Genomic DNA, 24,781 nt, shown 5'->3' with positions numbered 1-24,781 from the left:
CTTGGGAGGTTATAGCAGCTGGATTTGGCGTCAATGTCCAGAGCATGTCCAGTTTGTGCCACTGTCCCTTCCAGCTCAAATGACCCCCCTCTGTGTCAGTGGTCAGGTTGCTCCTTATGGTGAGGGGCCTTGAAACAGCCCTGTCCAATTTGGGGTTTCTGGAGAACAGGCTTGCACCCTTCTAAATCACACTTGAGAGTTGTAAGTTACTATTCATATCCTGATTCATATCCTCATATCCTCATATCTGAGGTCATTTGTATGTTTTCTCAAGGTAAAGAACTCTTTACAAGAAGGGGCTGTTTGCTCCAATAAGGAAGTACCACCAGAAATGGATAATATGAGAATATTGAAGCACATGCAACAAAAATATTAGGAGATGACTTCTAAAAAAATTGCTTTCTTATCTAGCTTTGCAGATTCTCAGGTTTAAAGCTGTTGGGATGGGGAAATTTGTGCTTGATATCTTGTGCCCCAGACTACAAAGGGGTGGGTGCGGATATGGAAATGAAAGACAGCTGGATCACAGTTTCAGGTCACCTATGCCCATCAACCAGTTCCTGAATGCTGTACTTCCCTTGCTTGGTACCTGGTCCTAGTGGTCAACATCATGAAGGCATCACAGGCAAAGTGGCATTCACATTCTGAAATCACCTGCATTAGCATAGAAACAGGGAAGGAAATGTCAAGAAGTGGAAGTGAAAGATGGTTCATGCCTGAGGGTTTGGGGGTGGGGAGGTCTATTTCCCACTTATCTGAGAAAAGGAAGTCAAGGCGGGGGGGGGGGGGAGGGACCACATGCATGAATGGCTAAGAGCATGGGCCCAGCAGTAATGGGCTCTATTGAGTTTATTCTGATTAGCTAGTTTTGGCTACAGCTGCTTTGTCAGATCCATGCTGAGTTCAGATGTGGGGGAAGGATTTTATGCAAACTACTCAGAAGAATGTTTCAGATCAACCTTCAGGTCCCCTGTGAAGAAACAGCAAACACAGGATTTGAAAAATGTGAGCTTCTCAGCTGGGTTTTTAAAACCACCACTTTATATTACTGATACCTTGTTGTCCAGAGTTAGGAGACAGTGAAAAGAATCCAATGAGGCTGAATGCTGGTGGATTAAGGGCAGAAAGCAGTTCTTCTCCTCACTTTGCAAAGTGCACAAACCACAGAATTCACTCCCACAGGAAGTAACCTTGGCCATCAGCAAGCAGGACTTCAAAAGAGGATCAGACCAGTTCATTCAGGATGAGGCTTTCCGTGGCTTCTGGCCAGGATGTTCTGCTCTGCCTCTGCTGTTGGAGTCACTGCGCCTCTGAAGGGCACTTTCTGGGAACCACAAAGGGGTGTGTGTGCTGTGGTGCTCAGCTCCTGCTTCTGGGCTTCCCACAAGAGTGGCTGGGGAAACCCAGCCGGATGGGTGGGGTATAAATTGTTGTTATTGTTGTTATTAGACTGGTCACTGCGAGAATGGGATGCTGGACTAGCGGGGCCATTAGTCTGTTCCAATAGGCTCTTCTTATGTGCAGAATCCAGTTCAGAAGCTGGAGAGCTTTTTACATTTCAGGGCCTTGACTAAGGGAGGAAAGTGGATGCCTAGGATGTGCACATGGAACCTCCACGCCTGAACACAACTTACTTTTGAATGCCAGATGCAAGGGACAAGCCAGAGGAGACAGTCGCATCCCTGTGTTGCTGGCTAGTGCACAGAGGCATCTTGCTGGCTGCTGATAGAAACAGAGTGGAACAGAGTACTGTTCCTTTCAACAGTAATGGAGCAAGAATCAACTGACAATCCAATTGGCTTCTGCATATGCCTTAGGGAGGGCAGCCAAATGGGAACAGGATGCTGGGCCAAATGACCTTTGGTCTAATGCAGCAGGGCTCTTCTCAAAGCCCTTCCGTGAGCTTATCCCAGGACCCCTGGTGTGAAGATGGCTAACATGGGGGGGGGTCAGGGGAGGAAACAGTATGGTGTGCTCTATAGGGAGTATGTGCTTCAGAGATAGCTCTGGGGCCATCTTAAGGAGAAACAAATGTATTTTGAGGATGAAGATTCCATTTTATAATCTTGTGAACAAAACTTCATTCCACAATACTTTTAGGTTTTGCTTTGCTTGAGAATAATACAGTTGCCCTTCTGGGACATCTCTGCATTCACACACTTGTGAAAGAAAAATGCTGATTTTGCACTTGTTTCAGCAACAAAGCTTTGCTTTTTTTGGCGGGGGGGAGGAGAGAGATCATTTTTTTATTACATACCCCTGCAATACATGTAAGAATTAGCCCACCACGTTGCCAGATGCTGCTGGACCTTTGGCATCTGAAATATATATTTTAGGACCCACCTTATTCTCTTGATTGTAACCTGTTGTAACTGTTTTTAATATTGTATTTTTAAATAGTTGCAACCCACTGTCAGTTCCAGCTAGCCAGCATGGCCAGTGGTTAGGACTGACAGCTGTCGTAATTCAAAAAAACATCTGAAGGAAATCACTGAACCATCAAACCTTGGACTCCACCCATCCCCAATTCCGTCAACGTTTTGCTCATGAAATTTGTGACATGGTTGGGCATCAATTTAATTCTGTTTCCCTTGCTGGCTCCTAACTGTGCATCACCACCCTGCCTCTTCTGTTTTTAAAGCAGTGCCTCTGGCCTCCCTCTCTTTTTGCTTCTCATCCATCCCCTTCACTCTGACAGGCTGTCAGCAGGTCCCGACTTCTTTTCAGGGTTGTAAGGTGCTTAGAGCTTAAGTGCTACAAGAGGGTGATGAATATATAAATGGGATGGTGATGAAGAAACACAGCACCCAACAAGCAGCTTAAGATGCTCTTCTGCTCTTTGAAACTTCCCTTTCTTTTCAGCTGCACAAGCAGGGCAGAATTCTTTCCCAGCCCATGGCTCTGGGAGTTTACAGACGCCCTGCACCTCTGGCTCTGCTGCAGCTGCTGCAACAGTTTGCAGCTCAAGTGTGTATTAGCAGAGCTCTCCTTTCTCTGGTTACTGCTCCTCCCTCCCTTTGAAGAACTGCTCCTATTGGGCAAAGGCTGAGCCACTGATGAGCCTTAGGCCCCAGCTTCTTGCCAATCAGTTGATTCATTTCATAGGGATCTTGTTTCACAAACCTAGCCTCAGGTTTTGTGAGTGTGCTGTGTGGTTTTTTTAAAGGCACTGGGGAAACTTTTAGCATCCAGTGTGCGAAGCCTGCATCCTCATCCTCCTCTCGAATCCATCATGCTGCAAATCCGGCTGCTCCTGCTCCTGTGCTTTGGGAATCAGCTCAGTCCCAGCCGGGGCTGTCAGCTGCCGTCAGAGTGGAGACCCCTGAGCGAAAGCTGCAGGGCTGAGCTGGCAGAAATCATCGTCTATGCCAAAGTCTTGGCACTGCATCAGGATATGTACAGCATGTTCAACTATTTGCCCTGGCAATATGAAGCCCCAGAAGGGGGGCTCTTTTACTCAGCCGAGATTGAGATGCTCTGTGATCAGGCCTGGGGAAGCATGCTGGAAGTCCCTGCGGGATCCTGGCTCAACCTGACGGGACTGGGGTATTTCTCCTGCCACTCTCACACAGTCATGCAGGATTACTCCTACTTCTTCTTCCTCAGGTGAGTACCACTAGAAAACTCACCAATACCTAATAATAATTAATAGTAATAATAATGTTAAAAAGATACCGTTGCCTAGTGTTGCTAAATGACACATGGATTTAATATTAAATGCTGGGCATTTTGGTAGCGCTCTAGAATGTTAAAAACACTTCACATACCTTGTTTCAGGTAAGGCCGGTCAATATCATCTCTGCGTTGGAGATGGGAGGCTGAGAGAGTGGCTTGATGGGGGCGGGGGAGGACAGATGCATGGTGAGTTAGAACTATGAAGATATTGCGCAGGGCAAGGTGACAGAATGATGGACTGGGCCACTTCAAGCTGCAGGTGTGTGTGTGTGTGTTGGGAAGTTGCAATTTTTAAACATTTCTATGTGTAAACAGCTCTTTGTGTGTAATAAAGCAACATAGCAGGGAGAGCTCTGTCTTTCTCCTCGAGGTTCAAGTTTTATTACAGGTAGTGATGGTTGGTTTTTTTTCAACATAATGGAGCGTTCAAAAATAGGATATGCACAACTGTCTTCTTGTGTGACAGACTCTGCTGTTACCATTTTAGTCTGCATCTCATGCCGTGTGAGATTCAGAGCTGATCTCTCCATGGCTCTCCATGTCCAGCCACCATTTTGTTTATTTATGGATGTTCCTCCAAAGAGATCAAGGTGGGATCATCCCCTCTTCTTAAATGGCCCCAGCAACCCTGTGAGATAGGCCAGGCTGATATATTGTCTCTGGCTCACGTTTACCTGGTGAGCTTCCCGGGCGAGGGGGGCAAGAGGAGCCCTGGGTGTGCCCACTGCTTGACCCACAACGCTTGCCTGGCACTTGCTTACTCTCAGCCTTACCTAACTCCCTGGCTTTTTGGGAGGATAAAATGGGATTAAAGATTTATACTGCAAAAGTTATAGGATATAAATGAGATCCACAAGAATTCACCATTTTGTTCTCCTTACCTAACTTGCCTATAGAAAGAATAAAAAAATAGGTCAGAAGATTAGGAAGATTCGGCTGTCAGGACCAGTCTAGGCAAGTCACTTCCACTTGCCTTAGACTTAGTGTGAGTAAATGGGTGTCTTTGAGCAGATGCAGTGTGCCTTTGAACATGTGCCGAGTGTTTTTCTGTCACCAGGGAATAACAATAATTGTTTTATGAAACTGTTTCAAATGAGGTGATCAGCTGCAAAGGAAACGGCTCCTGTCTCTTTGCTAACTGTGCTGAATTCGACACTACCATCGTAGTTCCACACCCTTACAATAAGGATTTCCAGAGCTTAAGGCTTGGGACACAAGACTTCTCCTGTTATAAATTCATTTCAGTGTTATCATTGGGTGAGAGAGTATTTAATAAATACAACTTATTAAAGTTTGTTTAGTACAGTTGTAGTTTTTATGTCTGGGAAACATTTAAAAATGGTCAGTCTCTCTCAAAAAGATGTTTTATTCATCATATATTTCACTTCAAACTTAAGCTTAGTATACTTCTTGTTCTCCTAGGAAGATTGTATACTTAGAACTAGTTCTGGTTAAAATTCAGATTCTTGTGTATTTATTATGTATTCATTAAATTTATTATAGCCCACCCTTCCTCCCAAAGGAGCCCAAGGTGGCAAAGCTTGCTAATTTTAATTTCCTTATCCTGTGTTTATTAATGGGCCAGTTGAGATGCAGTATTTCAATACATAAGATGACTCTGGGAAATGGTTCTGTGTCTGCCAGCACCTGGCAGATGTTATGTCATAATTGGTCAATGCATGCAGGTTTTTTATTGGTTTGGAAAGGAATGTAGGACCCCATGGCTGGGCTTGTCCTTCAGCAAGAGATGTGAATAGCAACTTCCTACCAAACTATTCCTACTGTGGTGATCAGCTGCAAAGGAAGACAGGACTCCCGTCTCTTTGATGGTTGTGTAAAAGGATGGATTTAAGCAGGTGCTGGTTGGTTTTCTTTTCTTTTTTCACCTGCTGAGCTTCATCTGTCCAAGCCTTTCTCCTGTGCAACTGTTGCAAGAACCCCGTTTTGCAGTTAGCCAACTGATCAGTGGACAAAAACACAATTCCTGATATTCTTATAGACTGCAGTGAAAGGAAGAGACAGAAACTGGATGGTTATCCATGTAAACCAGCTTTGCATGTGGCTCTCTTGCTTACACATGGAATTCTGTCTTTAAGTGTTTCTGAAGTCTGGTGACTCAACAGCGGCATTTCATTTTAAAGATTATCGGAGGTGATGAATGTGTTCTTTAATTGTGGTTTGAGAAGTTCCATGACAGAGTTTTGCAACTGTGCATCTGAGAACAGTAAGCCTCCACTGGCTGATCCCAGACTGCCTGTTTATTGGACCATCATCCTTATTTCATATAATCATAGAATTGTAGGCTTAGAAGGGACATCTAGTCCAACTACTGCGATGCAGGAATCTTAACTAGATAATACATGACAGATTTATTTGCAGAAAGATTCATGTTGGCTAATGAATAAGGATTCACTCTGTTTGTGGGTGTTGTAGTCTCAGGGAGGTACTCGCCTGGTGGCAGAGTCCATATGCAAGGTCCAGTCCAGTCCAAAGGTCAGGAGCATCTCAGTTCATGTCATCAGACGATCCAGGGGTCAAGAAAGCCGAGGGTCCAAGGTTACGAGAAGCAAGAAGCATCAAGGCCTGGCCAGGAAGGACGAAAGTTGTTTCCAGCAACTGACCAAGGCTAGAAACCCTGCTTAAGAAAGCTGAGGCCAGCTGGTTCTCATCAGGAGCAAGAAGGCTGCAGCTGGTCAGCAGCAGGTGGAGTTACTTTGCCTTCTGCTCCTTCAGGCTGCTGCTCAGCAGCTGAAGCTGACTCCTGGCCCATGACACTATCCTCCTCCACAAGGTGCCCCCCGACCCGCCGGCTGCGTGTCAGCTTATGGGGGAACCAATGGTGGAACTGTCAGGCCAACCGGGGAGCATGGACATACGAAGCACCATGAGCGTTCCTCAGGGCCGTAGCCCTTCCAGTCCACCAAATACTGCAAGAGACGTTGGCAGTGACAGGAGTCCACAAATTGTGCCACTTCAAATTCTGGCTCCTCTTCCACAAAGACGGGTGGCAGAAGGGGAACCTCTGGTTGGTGCATACTGGCAGGGACCGCAGGGATGAGCAAGGCATGGTGAAAGACCGGGTGTACCTTGTAGGAAGCCAGGAGCTTGACCCGGCAGGCCACTGCAGGCCATTGGGTTGATCTTGGCCTGCAGGAAAGAGACTGAGGAATTGGGGTCCCAGTTTCCGTGAAGGGTTCTGGACCGGCAGATGCCGGGTGGAGAGCCAGACCAAGTCCCCCACTGCCAGGGGCCCCCCGGCTTGTCAGTCAGCAAAATGCTTGTAATCCTCCTTTGCCCATTGGAACTGCTTGCGGAGAACCCAATGGATGGTTCGCAGCTCCTGCAAAAACTGTTCTGCTGCCGGAAGCATGGAAGCAGACAACAGCAGGGAAAAGAAGCAGGGGAACCCATAGTTAGCAAAGAATGGGGAGAGGCATGTCAAAGTGTGGAGAGCACTGTTATAAGAGAATTCAGCAGCCGCCAGGAGTGAGAGTCAGTTGTTCTGATGGAAACCGACAAAGCACCACAGGTACGGTTCCAGGATCCTATTTGCCCGTTCTGTTTGCCCATCCAATTGGGGGTGGTAGGCAGAGGAGAGATGGAGCTGCACCCTCAAACCCGTCAAAGGGCCTGACAAAAGTGAGCAGTAAATTGTGGTCCCCTATCAGATACCACATGCTGCAGCAGGCCACCATGCAGGCAGAAGACCTCTCTCAAGAAGAGGTCTGCACTTGTTTGGGCTGAGGGGAGGCCAGTGCAAGGGAGAAAATGTGCTGTCTTGGTCAAGGTATCCACCACTACCAAAATGGTAGTCACCCCTTGGGATGAAGGCAGGTCCATGATAAAGTCCAGTGACACGGTCTGCCAGGGCCATTCAGGCCGGTTTGCCAGGGACGTCTTTAGCCCAATGACAGACTGGGCAGGAAGCCACATATTGCTCCACCTTGTCCCAAAGACAAGGCCACCAAAAGTGGCTATAATTAGAATATATGAAGGTGGGATCCGCCACAATTGGTAGCCAGAGACGTGGGATCCACTATGTTATTTGCCATTTTCAAGGGCTGAAAACAGAAATATAATGGCAAGTGGGAATAAATGTTGAGACAAAGATGGGAGTAGTTTTTACGTGCAGATATTAACAGGTGACACTGCTTATTTCCCAACACTGAAAATAAGCATTCCAAGCTGTTGTTAAAGCCACAAATATGGGTCAGGCCCCTTTTTCTCTTCCCAATGGGCCCATATGCCTCTCTCTCCCCATGTGATTATTCTTCATATCACTCACTCTGATCTACCAACGCCAGGCCCATCTAGGAAATGGAAACACAACTAGCATTAATATTCTCACCTGTTGGGAAAGAGTTCAAATGGCACAGAACCTTTCAGCGGGTTTCTCAGAATGTGTCAATGGAGCAAAATGGGCAATGTGCAAGGTGTTTTCCTTGTGCCCCCCAATGGACCAGCCCTTCATTGCCTTGCTAAACATAGGAATTGTGAGCAAACACCCCTCTATTAGCACCGTCCTTCACATGGGACTACCGATGCCAGTCTAGGAAGTACTATTGTAGCTAAGGGAAACCAACCTGATGCCATCTTTAGTTACCTATAAAGCCTTAAACAGCTCAGGACCACAATACTGCCTCAAGGACTGCCTCTCCCCATTCCATATGAACTAGGGTTGCCACCTTTGGTCGGGCAAAAGAAAAGACAAGTCAGGCAAAATATGGGACAGGTCAGGGGGATCAGGGGGGCTAAAAATTACTTTACCTGGTACAGAAATGGTATTTAAGTGCAAGATAGAAAAGGGGAGGGGGCATGTCCAGCTGAACCATAGTTGTGTGGATTCTCCCACTTCTCACCTGAACCTGGACCATGTTGTGTTAGTCCAAGCAAACCACTGGGTGCCAAACAGAAATAAATCAGGAAGAATACAATTTGGGTTGGGTGACACAGCAGACCATGGACATTTGAGCTGTCCAGACCCTGCACAGGACAGGGGCGGGAGATACGCATTTGCAATAAGCCATGGTTTCAGTCCTAATGGCGTATCATGATGTGTCAACCAGGGCAGTGTGTGCCTTGTTGAAAGTCAATCTCATTACACTATATAGAGATGGATAACTTGTGCTGCAAGTTACTTAATGTTTATCCCTGGTTTTCTTTTTCAGAATGGATGAGAATTATAACCTCCTTCCACATGGAGTAAATTTCCAGGATGCAATATTTCCAGATACCCAAGAAAACAGACGGATGTTTTCAAGCCTTTTCCAGTTTTCCAACTGCACTCAAGGACAGCATTCCATGGCCTTCTCTAGTGACTGGGAGATGCAAGAGGACAGCAGGGTAAGGCACTTTGGGTGTTGTGTTCTCCCAGGAGGTGACTATGATCAGTTGAGCTGGCTTTGCTTTTAGTCCTGTGTTTGAGAGGAACATCTTATTAGTCAAATTCCACACTATCTTATGACAGGGAGCTTCAACACTGGCCCCACGTGCACCATGCATTTTAGGCAGTGTCATACCACTTCAAACAATCATGGCTTTCCCCAAAGCATCATGGGAAGTGTAGTTTGTTAGAGGTGCTGAGACACCCCTCCCCTCACAGAGCTACAATTTATGTGGGAAAAGGAATTGAGAATTGTAGCTCTGTGAGGGGAATGGGGTCTTCTCCTAACAACCATCAGCAGCTTAACAAACTGCAGTTCCCAGGAGTTTTTCGGGGAAGCCACATGGTATGATACTGGTTGAAACGTACAGTGCAGGTGGCGCCACTGGCGGAGGAAGGGGGATGCGGTAGGTGTGGCCCGCCCAGGCTGTCATCCCTGGGGGGAGGTTGACATCCCCCCGCCTCCGGGACGCTTGCCCCGCCCCCGGGTGCACAGCATGTGTGCTGCTAGCTCCGCCTCTGGGTAGCGCCTCAGTCTAACCACTACATCATCCTATTGTTACAGCGGCCTTAGCTCCTACTTTCAGAATGCGTGGGGGGACATGACTTGGGAAGAGGTGGAGCTTTTGGATTTCATTCAAGGCTGCCTTATTTTGATCACTAATTCTGCATCATTTATTTTGTTTGTTACATTTGTTGTTGTTGTTGTATTTATTAACTTTGTATAGTGCCCTTCATCTGTAAATCTCAGGGTGGTTCACAAGATAAAAATACAAAATAAAAACACAATTTATGAAGTTTCTGTTTTTGCTTGCCATGGCTGGGAAGGGGCAAGGAGTTATGTAGAACCATGCTCAGCAGCAAGAAGCATATGTAACCACTTCTCTGGCTTGTGAGATTTCAATATACATTGCCTCTTTGTCAAGCCTTCCTTTTAAACTGTAAAAACACACTGTAGAAAAACAAAACAACAATGATGAGAAAAGAAAATGGAGACTAATTCTGCTTTAACATGTGTTGTGCAAATAGGGCCACAGTGAATGGCAAAAGGTCCGTCTTCCCTTTTATCATCTCCCCCTTACTGCGGCTGCTACCGCATGCTGCAACCTTGAGGCTTGCAGACATCTGACGTATTTTTTCATCAACATGTTTTTGGAACAGATACCAGTTGTGGGAATGTTTATGTCATCTGATTTCAATATACTCCCCTCTCTCCCTAAATCAGGGAAACCAAGGGTTTCGGAGAAATAGGGAGAAACGCTTGGAATCTCAGTGAAAGAACTGTTGTGGTCTCCTTATTTATATAGTACTTTATGTAGGCACTTTATGTAGGACAGCAGCAAAAAAGACATGTCAGGTTCCTTGCAGTCTAAACATTTAGACAAGGTGTGTGGAGATGAAGAAGAGAACATCGTTCGCCTTCCCAATTTATAATGAATCCAGAATTAATAAATCCAGGTCTGCTCATTATTTGTCATCTGCTGTCCTCCAAAGCTCTCCTGGGGGAATCGTACCATAAGATGCTATGGCTCTGTACTTAGAAATGAATCAGGCACACTAACTCTCCTAATGGAAGGACACATGTCAAAACCCCCAATGGCAACCTTGGAAACTGAGTAACAAATGTGTTACAAGCTGAATCGCAGCTGTTCTGCTCCCTGACCTCTTGCAGCTGTGAGCAGATTATAGAGCAGGGAAACGGCTGTTTGAATTGATATTTAAATAGTGGCTTTGAGGCACATATTTGTAGTTCTGAAAGCACACTGGCCATGCTCCTTTCTGCCTTTTGCAAATATTTTCCTTGTATAATGAAAACATTGGATAGATTTTAGTGCTCATTTCTAAACGTGTTATGTCCTGCACTCAAGAATATTTTTGCGCAGACATTTAAAAAGTGGATTCAGTGTATGACTTACCATAAGAAGTACCTACATCATATTTCCCAGGGGCAGATTCCAGGCTAGGGTTGGTAGCACACTGAGAACAGTAATTTAAGGGTGCTGGGAACTGTAGCTCGGGGGGGGGGGTAAACTACAGTTCCAAGGATTCCTTTTTCAGCAGAGGAGAAATGGGCTTCCAATGTATGGTTCCCAGCCCAAAACGCCTCTCATCCACAAAGCAACTTCATCAGAGAGGGAATAATTTTTTCAGCCAAAGCATTCCATCTGCAGTATTAGGAATAATTGTACTTTGCAAGGCTATTGTAAGAATTACTTACAATTGTAACACACACACTCACACGGGACCTGCAACAAAATGCTGCAGTGTGGAGTGTTTCTTTTTATGTTTCAGCCACTCAGCCAGCCAAACCTTCTTCCTGGATAGTCCATTCCATCTGCCCCTTGTTTTCTGCAACCTATAAACTGTCAGTCAGCATCTGAGCATGGTGGATGCTTTTGGTACCCCTTCCCCCCTTAGAGTGAGAAACCTAAACATCTTTTTGCAGTACTGCAAACTTTGGGGTTCCCCTCAAGCTGGCTGATACCTCCTTTTTGCGCATGGTGCTGCTGTTTTTGATACATAAGCCATGACACTCAGAAAGCCCAGTTCAGTATTGGAATATAGTCAACCTGACTTCCTCCAGATGGTTTGGACTACAGCTCCCAGGGCTCATTGCTATGTAGGAAGATATAGCTGACTTCTGGGCTGTCCCTTGTCAGACTGCAAGGGAGGGGGGAGGAGGTAGGTGTATATTCTTTAATTTTAAAAACATGATTTTTTAAAAAAGCAAGACTCCTTCCATGGAGTATAGCAGCAAATGTTTTGTTAAACAAAGGTTTTGCTAAACATTTGAGTTTCCCTTATAGTAAGCATTTCCTTACTGTACAGTATGAATATTCATCTTGCCTGTGAAAAGAAAGCAGCAGCAGCAGCAGCAAGCGCAAGCACCACAAGACTATCCTCTTCCTAACAGCCCCATCACACCATGGAAAAGGCTAAGGAAAAAGCTGCTTCTGTGGTTCTACAAATTTATGCCTCTGGAAGGAATCATCACAAATGAGCACTTTCTTTTTTTGTGTGTGTGTGTTTTGCAATGAGCTTGGCGGAAATTAGAACCTGTTTCATTTTAAGTTTGGTAGTTTCTTCTGAGATTGCCTGTAACAATGAAGGGTAGGTGGCAAGTATTTTAAAATAAGTCAATATAACAGAAACCTCTTTTTGGAATGAGTTTGCTGGTTGGGAGCTTGTTGGCTAGGTATTTTAGGGACACTGTTATTCTCCTGAGGCGTAGATGGTAGTCATCCGTCACTGCCTAGTAAACACCTTAAGTGTTAGCAGTTGTACTCTTTTTGAGCAATCAAGTTAGAGGGCAAAATTAATCCATCATCTCGTAGGCAGCTGACAGGGTAAAAGGGGATCTAAGAGTCCATAAGAGTCAATCAAAGCATGCATCAAAATAACATGTTGCAGGGTTTTTGTTTTTTCTGGACAGTTTCATTTGGCTGCAGTGCTGGGGAGCCCTGTATTTGATTGCTGCTAATATTTCTGTCCTGGACACAGCAACTGGCTACCCGGGCTCGTCTTCATACCCTCCAACATGCTGCAGAGGAAAACTGGGATGCCCATCTTTCAGGGCCATGCTGTCATGGGAGCCAAAATGGGACATCCTGGGATCCAGTCAGAAACCAGGATGGACTCTGTAATTCCAGTATGTCCTGCTCAAATCGGGACAGTTGACGGATATGCTATTATTACATTCATGTCCCACTTTCCTTTCAAGGAGATTCTTTCCCCTATTTTATCCTCATAACAACTCTGTGAGGCAGGTTAGACTGAGAGGCAGTTGCCCCATACTAGTACAGTCATACCTCGGGTTAAAGACACTTCAGGTTGAGCCTTTTCAGGTTGTCTTCCGCGGCGACCCGGAAGGAATGGAATGGGTTACTTCTGGGTTTCGCCACTTGTGCATGTGCAGATGCTCAAAATGACATCAGGCACATGCCCAGAAGCGGCGAATCACGACCCGCGCTTGAGCAGACGTGGGTTGCGTTCTGCTCAGGATTACGAATGGGGCTCCAGAATGGATCCCGTTCACATCCAGAGGTGCCACTGTAGGTCCCTGCGGACTCCGCACGAGACCCCTTTCTGGCAGGCTGAAGTGGTAGCATGTGATTTTGCGGCATGGGCCAATTGGCTCTTAATCACAGGCTGTGTACACACTATGCTTTAAAGCACATTTGAAGCACATTTCCCCCACATTTCTGGGTATTGTAAAGGACACACACACACACACACACACTGCAGCCTGGAAGCCAGACAAAACAAATAGCATTTATCTCTATGCTAGAAATTTCAGGCAATCTTTCTATAGAATATAAAATCCTTTGATTGGTTTGATTCCAGATGTTGCGCTGTTTTTATTTTATTGTATTTGAGAATCTGCTGTATTACATGGCTTTAATCTGTGCTGTATCATAGCTATGGGGTGGCAAGTTTCTTTTGATGTATAAATGTTGTTTATCCTTTAAGAAGTAAAGCAATAAAGACAAATTGTTAAAAAAACATAGAAACTTCAGCCAGTTTAACTCCTTTAACATTCTTCAACTCCCATGGCTTTCTGCTGGGGAGCCTTGGGAATTATAGTTCTGCAGAATATATAAAAGATTCCACAGTGGGAAGTTGTAGTAATTAAAGTGGCTGCTATTTCTCAGCGCTCTTCAAGAGGCTGCAGCAGTTTATGGTATGCCCAAAGACATGTGGACAAATCTTCCCAAAGCTAATGAAAACACACAGCTAATTTTAGCGCACACTTTCTCCCAGCCCTGGAGGCAGAGAGATCACCAGAGAGATTAAGGCCAGTTGGCCCCTGCAGCATTCTTTAAGGGTCTCAAGGAAGACACGCCAGGGCACTAAGCAATCCATTAAAAATACAGGATTGCTCCATTGGTTTTTAGCACTGTCAGTCATGTCATGTCATCAAACAGCTGCTTATGCTGATTGAAAGGTCAGGAGATATTCTGACCCAACCAGGGAGGGAGAGTGTGGAAATGTGAGGACCTTTATGTTTTCTCTAGCAACTTCCTGTGTTTTTTATGCTAGTTCCACTTTCACATCTCCTGTCAAGAACTACAGCTACACAGTGGCTGCTTATTATTTGTAAAGACTATATAGCAATGAATGCCCAATCCTTAAAAAACAAGCAAACCCTTATTTGTGTGAACAGTGGGCTGTGTTTTTTTCTTTTTAAGATAAGTGTGCTGCTGGGCTTTTGAAACTGGATTTGTCCATAATCTGCTGTTCTTTTATAGACTTCCTTATGCAATTGATTCTGATTGAAGACCTCTTTGTCCATTTAGTTGTGGTTCTCTTCAGGAGAGGTGCGGTCATTATTTGAGGGGATCAGGCTGGTTTTGCCTGTCCCCTGCTCCCCGCTCCCCGGCAACTTTTGACCCGACTGATGTGAGCAGATATGGGGGTGGATGTGCTGCTCCACTACACCCCCCTCCTGACCAGCTGGGCTTGGGATTGCTCTGTAAGATGTTGTTCTGAATGGAAAGAGAGGGTGTCTCTAAAGTGCAGCATTTGCTTCAGTAGCAGAGGCTAGGCTTGGTCTTTCCAGATGCTTGGGCAATACCCTGTTGGCCAAACCACCAGGCAAACCTGGAAACCTTTTTCTCTCTGTTCATAGCAGACATGCTGAGAGCTAAGCCCATTTCATAAATATGCTAATGGTCTTACTGATGTTCTTTTGTCTTCTTAACTAAACAAACTTGGCATATGTGCTGTGCAAAAGATCAAGGGCCAGTGCATTCATGCGGCAGTTCTAGGGAGACCTCAGCTTTCACAGAAATAAAAACAGCTAGCTTGGAAAGCCAAAAGCACCACAATGATGTAGTATTAGCAAAATTGCTGGCATTAGCTCTGTGTCTCCTGCCATTATCCCTCTGCTATGACTTGGACTTGATGCAGTATCCAAAATGCTTCTCTTGTATTTTTCAGTAAGAAACATCCCCTTCATTTACTTTTGGTTAGATAGTCTATGTATTAACTAAAAGCAATCATTACCTTGTCCATGCAATTCACCCTTTCAAGAAGCTTCTGTCCATGCATTCTTTAGCATGAATGAGACTTCAACACTGTGGCTGCATAGACCACCTATCAGTGAGATATCAGGCAACAAAATCCTGTGCATGGTTTTCAGAAGTAAGTCTCAGTGAGTTCAATGAGGCTTCCTATCAGGTAAGTTGGCATTGCCTAAGTGTACGTGTCTCTTTAACAGTTCAATGGGACTTGCTCCTGTGGAAGTATGATAGAAGTATGCAGCCTAAGTTAACATTTGCAATGATATAAAAGATTGCCAGATATACTGTTGCATAACACAGAAATGTTGTGCTACCCCTGTTGATTGGGCTAGGCCAGCATTTGGGTCTGCTCTGTGTCCAAACCTCTTCGGTTCCTGCCAAGTTCCTTTGCCTTGCTGCCTTGCTCTTCATTGCCACCTGTGTGTGGAGCAGGCACTTCCTCTTGGCTCCTGCTTTGAAAGAGATGCAGAGAGATATTATCCCAAAGCTTGGCTCTCTCTGTGGCTTAAAATGAACTGGACTAGACTCCTAGAGAGGAAGGGGATTTGGGGAGATGGGGAGGGGTCCATCGGAGCAAAACCAACTCCCTGCAAAGCCCCTTCCTATCTGGATTCTCACATGGACGGGGAAAAGGCATTGAGCTGAGTTGGTGATGCCTTCTGAAATTGGAAGAGTCTCCCCGTGAAGGGGGGTCCCGGGGGGGGTCTGTGCAGCTGATCCGCCCAGGGGAGTCCCAGGGGGGGGTCTGTGCAGCTGATCCGCCCAGGATGCTGCAGTTGCTTGCACAGTCCTCATTTGCTCAGAAGTTTGAAACTCAAAAAGGGAAAAGGGAAAACAATGATTGAATGACATAGGAGAGGCGGGACATGTATGTTTGGCTCATGCCTATATGCAGCACCAGCCAGCCAGCCCCCCCCCCCCGGGTTCAGTGGCAGTTAGGGACCATGTCTGTAGCAGTGGAGCTTACTGACAACTCAACCTCTCCTCTGCCCTTTTCACGCCTCTTCTGGCTCTGGGAGGGGGGGGGCAGAGCTTGTTGCAATACACTCATGACTCTTCACCAGCCTGACTCATCTCTTTCTCTTGGCCTCCCTCCTCCCACTGGCCTGATTCAGCTTCTGCCTCTGATTCTGGCCTTCTCTCTGCCACAGACTCCCCCTGCTCACTAAGCCCTGTTGCCCCTTCAGCTTCTAAGACCTCCTCTTCCCAGTCTTCTCCCTCTGACCACTCATTGTTTTCCCACCTCCACTCCCATACCCTCCAACATTTCTCAGATGAAAAGAGGGACATCCCATTCCATAATGATAATTTTACTGTTTATACCCCGCCCATCTGAATGGGTTGTTCCAGCCATGCAGGGCAGCTTCCAACACATATAAAAACATAATAAAAGTAAATAAGCATAAAGTAATAATAATCCCTCTACAGGATTGCCTTCAGATGGCTCTGGGTCAGAAAACACCATACCCTGCAACCTTTCTCCAATGAAAATGGGACATCTTAAGGAAAAGTGAGACATTCCAGGATCAAATCAGAAACTGGGATGGCTTCTCTAAATCAGGGACGTCCCTGGAAAATAGGGGCACTTGGAGAGCTTTCACTGCCTGGGCTCTTAGCCTTCTTCCCCCCATTCCTCTGCATCCAACCAGACCATGGCATATGGGGACATGGCAGTGGGTGTGCAGCTACAGTCTCCTGCCGCATGAGATGATTATTCCATGTCTTCAACATGTGAGCATAGGACCCCAGAAAAGGTTTTTAAAACCTTTGGCAGAAATGTCTGGAGAATCTAACCATATAAGAAGAGCCCCAATGGATGGAATCAAAGACCTGTCTGGTCCAGTGGCCTAGCAGATGCCCATGGGAAGCCCAAAGCAGGGCCTGAAGGCAGGAGCTCTCTTTCATAGCTAGATCCTTCAGTTCTGCCCCGCATTCTCCTTGACATATGTTTGCTCATTCATTACGCATCTTCTCACATATGGGTACTGATAATTGGTGGAGATGCAGTAGACAAGGGACCTTTTATATTGTGAAAGCCATAATTACTGACAGCCGAATAATTTGGTGAGGAAGTTCTTAGATGTATTGAAAACCAACTTTGGAATGCAAGGAAGGGGCAAATGACAGCGATTGAAAAGCCAGTGGCAAGGTAGCAGATTTTGTGTAAATGGATAGCCAGAATCAAATCTGGCATGAGTATAAAGAATAAGGAGAATACACGATGTTAGTGTCTTCCAGAAGGCTCAGAAACCACAAGGCAAATAAAGGCTCCTCACATTTATTACATTTTAAAGCTTGTTATGCTTTCAAAACCACCGCCATCAATCTGAACCCTTAAGAAGTGGCAACACCAGTAGAGGAAGAGATTTACGGAGATGATTGCCTCCTCCTCAGAAAATAAAATGCTACATATCCTAATTCTATTTCTTTCTTTTTTATTTAAAGGTCTGGGATTATGTGCAATATTCTGCAATAATTTCTGTTCTAGATCTTAAAGGTTCCTATTTTCATTTTATTCCTGTGTGCAAATTACATGTCGTGGCGCAGAAGAGGAGCCAAGAGCTACATAAGAGATGATCTCTTGCAGCACCAGGATTTCCTCCTCTTCCTTTAGGGATACGTACACCTATGTTTTGTTTATTAGTTTGGTGCTAAGATACGTAATTACCGGTACATGATTGTTAATAGCATAATACATTTTTAGTTGCAAGACTGCAAAAAAAATCCTGTTTTACATTGCCAAATTCTGCTTAGAATCTCTTTGATTCCCTGAGGGTACTGTGGATCACTTACACAGAATTCCCAAAAGCACCCCAAACAAACATCATGTAATTCCCAGGGAACCCATGAAAGTTAGGATGACACAAGATCCCTTTAAACTGGTTGTGTAAATGTATTATGTTACTGGAGTGTGCTTGCCCTTTCTTCCATAATTAAAATAACCTGCTTATCATGAGCTATGCTTAACTTTAGAAATATATCCACTTAACATTAGCAAAAATGGATGCCTTCTGATGAATGTTTGGTATCTGCATCAACCTCCAAAGTATGAGTTTTATAGTTGGATGTTCCCTTTTGTGGATGCAGCATTTATTTATATCTGCATTCACAGATGGAGATAATTAAAATTTATGGGATTGCCTGAGCTGATTCTTCCCACACAATGTTGCTGTTTTCAGAGAAGGCTTTGAAGTGCTCTCATCACCTTGTAATACAAATGCAAAGCCTCTGTTGACCAGAATGCTAATTTGCATTACAAATGTCTTCCACACACTTTCTATCCTGCATGTGTTCGTGTATTATTAATTAGAATTGCATCCCACTTTTCCTCCAAGGAGGTGCTCAGAATGGCCTGCATGACAGTGGTACCACTCTATCTTCCCAGCAGTTCAGTGAGATGGCTAGCCTTTCCCACCCTTCTCTGCTCTGTGCTGGCTGTGGCGCTGATGGGAATTGTAGTCCAAACAAATATGGAGGAGACCAGGTTGGGGAGGGATGGGTGCGATGCCATTTCAATCAGTTTCATGGTTAAGTTGGGATTCAAACCTATCCATCTGTCTCCTTATCTACCATGTCACCTTGGCATGAACTGTGACCAGACAGTTATATAAATAGTACAACCGAAGCTCAAATGCACCTTTGTGTGTGACAATACACAGGCTGTCTCCATATTACCACTTGCTCTGCCTCCAGTGGACTCTTGCTGCAGGTGTTTGAAGCCAAGCGCACGTGACATTGGCCTGTACCCACTTGCATCCTGTAGCTTCTGGAGGGACTTCCCCTCAATCCAATTGGAAGACAGACGCCACGGTTAAGCTGATGTTATGTACTGAAGTTCTCACCCTGGGCCAGCAGGGGGATACTGTAATTTTCACTCAGGTCCACATATGCAAATAAGGGATTGAAAGTGACGTTCAGTGATTGGATAGTTTTAGAAAGTTGCTACAGTAACGTTGTACTGGAGCTCTATATAAGCAGGCTGAGTGAACCCTTCAGCTCAGTTCTGTTCTGACCTGTGAATAAACAAGAGCTGTTTGAAGAATTGCTGTGTCATCTGATATGTTCACCCACAACTTAACAGCTGAAGTGTGTATATTTCAGGCAGTTGTTGAGCATGTGCAGATGGCAGCGTCAGTGAATTGGAGTTCAGGGCTGGGAAGCAAATCAGGTAAACATCCTCTTCCATTCTCTGGTGTAAGAAAGCTACTTGAAATGTACTGGTGGGGTAGATAAACTCACTGCACTGCAAGCCGCTAATGTATACACAGCCTCAGACAGGAAAACTAATTATTAATGGTTGTCAGATATTAATCATGTCCATTTTTGCCACCACTCCTTACATTTGCAATACCAACCAGACTCAAGTGGCATTTGGCAGCAACAAGCTAACTGAGGAACTGGAACGTTGGGATTTCCAATTTGTGCCCTTCATTCCTCATGGTTTAGCCAACATGGTTGCAAGCAGTGCTATATTATTCCTGAAATATAAATATATGGATAATGATATTGTGCAAATATAGTAGCTGTTTATTCAGTGTTGGGATGTGCTTCCTATACCCTGGACTTCAAAATGCAAGGCAGTCAGATCACAGTCAACCAGACCACCTCTTACTTATATGCCTCTTGTCACTCTCAGAGATCTCAAACAGGTTTGTGAGAAGCTAAAGTAAATGCAATTTGGATTTTAAAAAAACGTTTCTTAAGTGAAAGGCACTAAGATCACTGCTACCCATTTCTCGAATGTGGCTGAGCAAAAAAATCTGCAGCCTCCTTAGAAGTTAGCCTGCAGGCACAGCACACTAAACAATGCTTCACTTCTGGAATGTGTGCAATTTGCAGACCCAACAGCCAAGGAGATAACATTGTACAAATGTTAGGCCTCCAAAGGGTTAACTGGGAACTCTTTCATAAGCCAGGGGTGACTGGAGACACTCTGCTTCTTTGCTTAAGGCTGCTGGTAATTATACAGAGCTGCAGTTAATCACATCCTGCCAAATGCACACTATGTCACCCAAGGATCTGCTGTGTCTGATCTCCCCCAAAGGCTTTGGCGATGCCACCAGGGCTTGCGTATCTCAGTCACACAGAGCAGGCTTCCTTTTCACAAGCACAATAGCTGGGGTAGCTAAGCTGCAAGGGAGGGATGTGTTGTTCCAGGATGTTCATACTTTAGTTTCTAAACATTACTTATCACCCCAGATTTAAAGAGAGACCAAAAGTTCTTCCAGCCCAACACTTTCTCCAACAGTAGCCAACCAGATAACCCAGGGAAGCTGGCAAGCAAATGCAAGGAACCTCAGATCCGGGGCCCAAAACCACCTGCCAATCTTCTTTATCCAGCCCTTGAGACTCTCCCTTGGCCACACCTTTCACCAGCTCCGTGGAGAGAGAGAGAGACCTTTCATTTGCTGTATTCTGCTTTATTTTAAAGAGTTCTGCCAGTAAAAGTTTGAATAATATTGTTACGTGTTTAGACGATGATTTATTCCAAAAGGAGTCAGTTCTTATGCTTCCAATTGCTTCAAACTGTGCAATATTAATATCTGCAACAGGGGTGCCACCTCGTCTTTCACCTCAGGCAACCAAACACCCTACGTGCCACTAGGGCAAGCTTCCTCAACATAAGCCCTCCAGATGTTTTTGGCCTGCAACTCCCATCGTCCCTAGCTAGCAGGACCAGTGGTCAGGGATGATGGGAATTGTAGTCTCAAAACATCTGGAGGGCCGAGGTTGAGGAAGCCTGCACTAGGGTGACAAGAGTCCTGGGCCTCAACCATCCGACATGAGTAGCAACTGCTTCCTTTCCTGTTGTTTCTGGTTCTTATGTGAATGTGGAAAGATGCCTGCCTTGCCCCATGTTGAGAGGTCACACATATCTACACATCTCCTCCTCCATCCCAGCCATGTAGGAGAAGAAGTAGAAGTCAGTCATGCTTCTTCTGTTACCACTTCTTAGAAAACGTGAAGCACCCCTCCATTCTCACTTGATGCAGACTATTGGAGCAAGGGAAATCTGTACTGGCTTAAACACATACATAAACACATAATGAAACATTAAAAAAATTTCCCTATCCAGGGCTGCCTTCAGATGTCTTCTAAAGGTTGCATAGTTACTTATCTCCTTGGCTCAGGGGTTGCAGAACTCCATACCATCCACCATTTCTCCAATGAAAATAGGGACCTTCTGGGATCAAATCAGAAACTGAAATGGCTTCTGTAAATCCAGGACTGTCCCTAGAAAACAGGGACACTTGGAGGGTCTGTAAACAGACCTGGTTGTGGTGGTGCCTCCGTGCCTGAAACCACAGACTGCATTCACATTACCAGAAGGATACAGGGCAGGAGGCCACCACTCAGACTGTGCTGATTGGACAAGCATCCATTTTGGCACTGGGCTATGGAAATGTGAATTGCATGATCCAGCCATAGGTTCAGTCAAACTTATACAAGCCTGGTTCTCATTTTATTTTGTATAGTTTCACATAGATTTATGTAAGAAGAAGAAGCTCCTCATGATATGTCTATTTAAAGAAAAGAACGTGCTTATTTATTCTTTTAACAGATTGTTAGGAAATAATAGACATCTTGAAAAACAAGATTGGCGCAAGAGGCAAACAGAAACACACATATCCCACTATTCCAGATGTGAAAATAAACTGAGATTCCACTAGACTTAAAATCCCAATTACCACAATGCCTTCTGTCCTACTTTGTCATATTTTTCCATGATTTGCTCTGCCCTTTTTAATGTGCCGAGAATTTGGAGACGCAAAGAATGCGCCAAGATCATGGAGTTATGCGCCTTGCTTCTATCTGAGGACATTAGGAAAAGGAAATTACTTTGGGTGAATTTGGAACCATTGTCCTCCAGTGAAGTGTGCTCCAGGTTTTTAAGAGGTTCCGTCTGTATCTTCCATTAGCCATTTCACATGTTTGCCAAACTGGATTGCGAGAGGTTTATATAAATGTCAAAATACATAGAGCAGGATAAAATATGTCTGGGGTTGAGAGATTGCATCTCCCTGAAGCCACAAGAAAATGATTGGGTTGCAGGCGACACTGCAGGTCTTGTTTACCAGCAACTGGCAGAATTTCAGTAGTTTTCAGAGACACAGTGTCCTGCTGGTTCTCGTGTGCTTCACCAGATGCTGTGATTCAGGCGGAAAGGACAAAACAAATACTTGAACTGAAGGACAGTAACCGCAAGAATTAAGCATCAACATTTGTGCATAGGAAAGCATACTTTGCCATGTCACTGAGATATTTGGGGGGGGGGGACATGATAGAGATGTATATTATGATGCCAAGGGTGGATAAAGTAGATATTGAGAGCCTTTTCTCCCTCTCTCAGAATACACAATGGGCTCACACAATGGGCTGAGTATTGGAAGAATCATGACAGACTAAAAGAAGTACTTCTTCATGCTGTGCATAGTCAAAACTACCACAAGATGCAGTAATGGCACCAACCTGGATGGCTTTAAAAGTCTTTTAAAATGATTAGGCAAATTCATGGATGATAAAGCTATTGGTGATTGTATACTACCTCCAACATTGGAGGTAAGTGTTATGTTGTGGGTGAACATATCAGACGACACAGCGATTCTTCAAACAGCTCTTGTTTATTCAGAGGCCAGAACAGAACTGAGCTGAAGGGTTCAGTCAGCCTGCTTATATAGAGCTCCAGTACACATAAGTGTAACAACTTTCTAAAACTATCCTGAACGTCACTTTTGACGTTCCCTTATTTGCATAACTATCTACAGTATCCCCCTGCTGCTCCAGGATGAGAACTTCAGTACATAACCGTAAGGGCTGATGGGGCTCATAAACCTGGGAGGGTAGTCTATCTAGAAGAAGGAAAACTCTGATCCAAAACCTCTGCTAGCTTGTGGCTAAACTCATTTGTGCGAAAGGCTTCGGGAGTAAATCCTGTGGAAAAATCTGTCCCTGCTACCTTGCAGGATGTCTTTGGGAGAAGAAAAGGTTAAGGAGTAATCCCTAACACAAATCTGGAGTGGAGTCCCTAAGGCAGTTGGATGGTGTCTTGTACACCTCCTTCTGGCAACTCCTGCAGCCAAGCTGCTGCCAAATTTATTGCTCTCTTTCCCTCTGGACCTCATCAGCAAGGTCTTCTCATCTGGGCAGCCCTGGACCTCCCACACGCTGCCCGGCCTTGCTTCTGCAAGCGTCACCAGTCTCTGCATCCACAGCAGGTGTGATGATTTCACCCCAGGAAGTGCACTCTTGAGGCAGACGGATGCCAACAAAAGTGTCTCTGAATACCAGCTGCTAGGATCACAAGTGGGGAGAAGGCTGTTGTGCTTAAGTCCTCTCTCTGGGTTTCCCATAGGCACAAGAAACACCTTATCTCCATAGCCATTTTAAACAAGATCCTTGCACTTCTTATATTAAAGCTGTGTACATGCACCAGTTTCTTAGACTTTTAAAGTTAGCATGGTGGATCTATTGTTACTCTAGTTGTACATGGTTGTGCATGTATTTTATACACATTTTTTCCCTTTTCGATAAAGAACCCACAGTGGTCCTAGATAAAATAGTTTTTACAGCTTTTTAGAGTCCCTTCAAAACTCTGCAGAACCTGCTGACTAGAGAGTAAAGGAAATTTAGAGAAGAGCGTTTGCATCTTTTTCAGTGTCTCATGCACAGCTCAGAAAAACCCAGGCATGGCCAGCATAAGAGTGTAAATCCCTTTTCCTTCTGAACATGGAAGACACATGCTGGAGTCTGTGGATCAAAACCTGACTAAGAAATTTCCCATATGTTACTTAAAAGTTTTGACACTTTTAGGTTCTTAGAAATTCCTAAGCTTTTTTCCTGAAGATTCACTTCTGATATATTTGGCAGATATATTTGTACAGGGGTGGTCTGTGGCTGGATCTACACACAGGAAAAAACACTATAAATAATTTATAAATAAAATTGTTATAACAAAAGAAAAAACACCTTATTGTAAAATTGCATAGATTTGTGCTCTACAGTGCTATTTGGTGTCAGATGTTTTTAACGCAGTTATACCGATATAATTGACTGAGCATAGCTGAGTCCTAGGTCTTCAATGCCATAAGATTTCATGACTCTGTGACATGGCTGACTATGTACATTGCATAGTTATGTGCTGACCAACTTGTCCTTTTAGTAGTCTTAAAAGGGTGAAGGAAATCACTTACAATGGAAAGTACAAAATTGAAATGAGATTAGGCAGACTACTTCCCTGCTTTGGATGGCTTTTGTAACACAAGAAAAATGGTTATTAAACAAGAGGGTCATCCTTCCAGGCTGCCATCTTAAAGCCAAAAAAGTTTTTGACATATAGTTAGTTATCCACCTCCTATGCACTCATTGTTTTCATGTTGCAATGAGCCATAACAATAATGTTGACTTGCTGAGGATGTTTTGTTAGAGAGAAATAAACCACAATCCCAGTTTGGGCATAACAACCATGCTGGGCATCATGGCTTAGAGAGTGGGAAGGGACCCCAAGGGTCATCTAGTCCCACCCCTGCAGTGCAGGAATCCTTTGCCCAAGGTGGGGCTCAAACCCACAACCCTGAGATTAAGAGTCTCCTGCTCTGCCAACCGAGACTTGTTGATCCCGATTGCAGTGGGGGAGAATGAAGTGGGAGGGAAGGGAGTGGCTGAGCCATGCGCACCAGCAAGCTCCCCAATCCTGCTAACA

General features: G+C 44.8%; 1 protein-coding gene across 1 annotated transcript in view; it reads left to right on the top strand.

The window, feature by feature from the left end:
- The first annotated feature begins 3,116 nt into the window (after nucleotides 1-3,116).
- Nucleotides 3,117-24,781, top strand: part of CCDC3 (coiled-coil domain containing 3) — a 47,640-nt gene continuing 25,975 nt past the window's right edge. Inside the window, exons 1-2 of the mRNA XM_081927886.1 lie at nucleotides 3,117-3,606; nucleotides 8,844-9,018. Of these exons, the coding sequence (XP_081784012.1) occupies nucleotides 3,233-3,606; nucleotides 8,844-9,018 (549 nt within the window). The 5' untranslated portion in view covers nucleotides 3,117-3,232. The remainder of the gene's footprint in view (nucleotides 3,607-8,843; nucleotides 9,019-24,781) is intronic.

Source organism: Podarcis melisellensis (genome assembly GCF_964234715.1).
Source record: "Podarcis melisellensis genome assembly, chromosome: 10".
Lineage (NCBI taxonomy): Eukaryota > Metazoa > Chordata > Lepidosauria > Squamata > Lacertidae > Podarcis > Podarcis melisellensis.
Note: the sequence above shows the minus strand (reverse complement) of the source record. Positions and strands in the feature narration are given on the sequence as shown.